Source organism: Apium graveolens, chromosome 9 (genome assembly GCF_009905375.1).
Source record: "Apium graveolens cultivar Ventura chromosome 9, ASM990537v1, whole genome shotgun sequence".
In the NCBI taxonomy this organism is placed as follows: Eukaryota; Viridiplantae; Streptophyta; class Magnoliopsida; order Apiales; family Apiaceae; genus Apium; species Apium graveolens.
In genome coordinates, this window is record NC_133655.1 from 130,267,166 (window position 1) to 130,271,430 (window position 4,265).

The 4,265-nt window shown below is 34.4% G+C and overlaps 1 protein-coding gene across 1 annotated transcript; it reads left to right on the forward strand.

The window, feature by feature from the left end:
- Window positions 1-361: 361 nt before the first annotated feature.
- Window positions 362-3,173, forward strand: LOC141682449 (protein NRT1/ PTR FAMILY 1.2-like). Its single transcript, XM_074487151.1, has 4 exons — window positions 362-600; window positions 695-912; window positions 1,305-1,855; window positions 1,969-3,173. The coding sequence occupies exons 1-4, from the start codon at window positions 510-512 to the stop codon at window positions 2,867-2,869; spliced, it is 1,761 nt and encodes a 586-aa protein (XP_074343252.1). The 5' UTR covers window positions 362-509; the 3' UTR covers window positions 2,870-3,173.
- The last annotated feature ends 1,092 nt before the right edge of the window (window positions 3,174-4,265 follow it).

Genomic DNA, 4,265 nt, shown 5'->3' on the forward strand with positions numbered 1-4,265 from the left:
TATGAATTATGAAGTATGAACTGAGCGCTTCATGTACATTGGAAAAAGAGCTCCAGAGGATGATACGCCGGTGATGCATGTGTGTGAAATGTTTGAATCCATGCATATGCTTCCTGTCCTGGCATGGCCCATTTCCTAAATAAATATTTTTTCTTTTTGGTGTTGCATCAATAAGTCTTTATAATTGATTAATGTTAATTTTTTAAAATTTAAGTTGGCTTATAAAGTTATATTTACTCGTTATTTCCTCTATTTTTCTTAATAGCCGTGCCTTGATCTTGATAATTACATCAAACTAACAGACACCTGTCTGATCGTGCAATCAGTCGGTCACCATACTTATATATATATATATAAAGATATCCTCCAGATTCAGAAAAGAAACAAGAGTAGCATATCTGCACTTCTCTTCTTACCAAAAAAGAAAAGAAGGAAAGATCTTCACCACTTGTGTCTGTGGATCTTAACAAATTCACTGGTTTGACACCCTTAGTTTGTAGCAATCAGAAATGGTGATATCTTCATATGAGGAAAATGGGTTCAAGCCAGAAGCACAAAAGAAGAAAAAAGGTGGCTTCATTACTATGCCTTTCATCATAGGTATGTTTGTGTCACTGTGTGTGAGTTTTTTTCATGTTTCATGTTTGACTTGGATGCACAGTCTGATTTGTTGGTAATGATTAATATGAAACAGCTAATGAAGCATTTGAGAAAGTTGCAAGCTATGGGCTTCTGTCAAACATGATATTGTATCTGATTAAAGATTATAGGATGGGGTTAGCACAAGGACAGAACATACTCTTTCTTTGGAATGCTGCTACTAATTTCTTGCCTGTTGTTGGAGCTCTTGTTGCTGATTCTTATCTCGGCCGATACCTTACCATTACTATAGGTTCTATCTTCAGTTTCCTGGTATTTCTACAATCTATCTACCTTAGTATATACTGCATATTAATATTGAATGATTACACTAGAAGCTAAGTGGTCTACACATATAGCATTTCTTTAGATCCATGCACCAATTTTGACTGAAATTAAAGTTCTGATGATAAATTTAGGCTAATTTCTCTTACCAATGACAGACCTAATTAGTATCAAGAGAGGATTCAAAAAAGATGTATGATAATCAAAAACAACAATTTGATTGACAATATTTGTATGATCAACTCGGTTAATAGTTGGACGTATCTTTTGGTCAATACTGAGAATGGGTTGTGGTCACTCTAAGTTAAGCAATCGAAGATTGGTAGATATTGTCTTTCTAGAAGAACTTTCATATGGATTTAGTAATTCTTGGATTGCAGGGGATATCTATTCTATGGTTGACAGCTATGATTCCACAAGCCAAGCCTGGTCCCTGCGATCCCCGAACCCAGACCTGCGAATCTACTTCATCACTCCAATACTTGATTTTGATTTCTTCATTCATTCTCATGTCAATTGGAGCAGGCGGTGTTAGGCCTTGTTCACTAGCATTCGGGGCTGATCAAATAGATAACAAGGACAATCCTATGAATAAGAGGATGTTAGAACGGTTCTTCGGATGGTATTATGCAGCTGCAGCTGTTGCAGTTGTGCTTGCTTTCACTGGCATTGTCTACATTCAAGATCATTTAGGGTGGAAAGTAGGATTTGGAATTCCAGCCCTGCTCATGTTCCTTTCCGCTGCTCTTTTCTTGATTGCATCTTCTTTTTATATCAAAGCAAAGGTCAAGAGAAATTTGTTTAGTAGCTTTGTGCAAGTTATTGTAGTTGTGTACAAGCATCGAAGGATGACACTTCCCTCTCCAGATTCCAGTATTACGTGGTATACTCTCAAAGATTCGGAACGTCATATACCCACTGATAAACTAAGGTATCAAATGATTTTTTTGGTGATCAACATAGTCATATATATATATATATAAGTATGCACATGTACAACTTTTACATCTAATAAATGATTTCTTATGATAATGTTTTTATCAGGTTCATGAATAAAGCTTGCATCGTTAAAAATCCAGAAGACATAGGCCTAGATGGAGTAGCTTTAAACCCGTGGAACCTTTGCACCGTGGATCAAGTTGAAGAGCTGAAAACACTAATTAGAGTACTGCCCTTGTGGTCTACAGCAATCATGATGTCAGTCAACATGAGCCAAGGTTCATTTGGATTGCTTCAAGCCAGGTCCATGGATAGGCGGCTCATTGGAAGCTTTGAAATTCCAGCTGGATCGTTTAGTATGTTTACAATTGGTACTATAGTCATTTGGGTTCTACTGTATGATCGCGTATTGTTACCTCTGGCATCAAAGATTAGAGGAAAGCAAGTACAAATTGGTGTAAAAGAAAGAATGGGAATGGGGTTATTTTGTTCACTCCTGGCAATGGTTGTCTCAGCCATTGTGGAACATGTCAGACGAACCAAAGCAATAGAACAAGGTTTTAGAGATAATCCAAGTGGTGTGCTGGACATGTCTGCATATTGGCTAGTACCACAACATATTCTAAGTGGATTAGCCGAGGCTTTGAACTCAATAGCGCAAACAGAATTTTACTATTCTGAATTCCCAAAGAGCATGTCTAGCATTGCATCGGCCATGTTCGGGCTTGGAATGGCATTTGCAAACTTATTGGCTAGTGCTATATTGAGTACAGTAGACAATGTTACAAGTAAAGGAGGAAAAGAAAGCTGGACTTCGAGTAACATCAACAAAGGACATTTTGAGAGTTACTACTGGCTTCTTGCGATCATGAGTGCAGCAAATCTGTTTTACTATCTTGTTTGCAGTCGGGCTTATGGTCCTTGTGTTGAACAAAGGAATGGCTTTAGAGTTGAAGATAAGAAAGATTCTACTCCTTCCGAAGAAGAGTTGTTACCAGTGAAGTAAACCACAAAACTGAATTCAGATCAGATTGCCTGATTAGCCGAAGCTAAATCATAGTGTGGCTCATGGAAGCAAAAATACAGGTAAAGATGGTTCAACTAGAACTTACTGCAACTCTGTTTATTCTACAAGGGAATAGTATAGGTATAGTAAAAATATTAGGCAAGTTGGGAATGACAGATGTGTTTAGTGTTTAATGTTTAATGTTTGTTTAATTATTCTTGTGCCGCCTCTATAACCACATGACACCCTTCTGGAATGAAAATAATGTTATATATTTTAATAAAGACACACGTAATTATATTTATATTTGAATAATTTAACAAATTCTAATTGTTGGATTAAATTTGACAATCTTGGCAAACTTCATTTAGTATCTCTATTGGGTATGTTTTAAAGCCTTCAAAAAATATCCAAGCCTAGAAAGATTTTTGCAAAAATTCTATTATATTTAAAAAATTGTATTTTTTTTTTAATTTTTATTTGTAATAATATTATTTTCAATTTTTTTTTTGCAAAAATTGATTTGTACGCAACTCTATTCAATTAGATGCCAAATCATTAAGTTTCTACAATTAGATGCAAACTTCAATATCATGATCATCACTATGACTCTTCTCCAACACCATTAAACTTTAGGTCAGCTTTATAATATTTCCCAGTTGCTTATCAAAACTTCAATATCATGATCATCATTATGGCTCTTCTCCTACACCATTAAACTTTAGGTCAGCTTTATAATATTTTCCAGTTGCTTATCAGATCCTATTTTTTCATTTTTTTTGAATTAAAAATTATTGAAAATTATAATTGTCATATATTTTTCTAAACTTTCTTCTTGAAATTAACTTAACATCTTAATATTTTCTTAAAATTTATTATTGAACATATTTTACTAAACTTTCTCAGCTTCCAATTTTTAATAAAACCCTACTCTTTTTTTTCTCTCTACCCCCTTCTCTCTTTCTCAAATATTACCGCCGTCAGGGTTTTCACCGGTTTTCTCCGGCGAAAAGCCCCATTATCTTTATTTTCTTTCATTGTTTTTATCTTTGTTTTTAGATCTTGATTTTTATCATTTTTTTCAAATATAATCGGAGCATCCAGATTTTCTCTCTTCTCCAATTAAGTGTGTGGTTCTTTGTTTTCAAGGGGTCCGGTTTCTTTTTTTTTGTGATTTGTTTTGTGGATCTAAAACTTACTTTTATTTCGTAATTTCAATTTGGTTGTAGTCTCTCCTTAGTAAAAGTTTTGGTATTTCTTTCCTTTATCTGTGGGAGTGTGATTTTTAATTTAATGATAAAAGTTTCTATGAGATTTCAACAAATGGTGTGATTGTTTCTGATGGATTAATCACCTATTGTCTATGTTTTATATTTGTTCGACGTGACTATATATA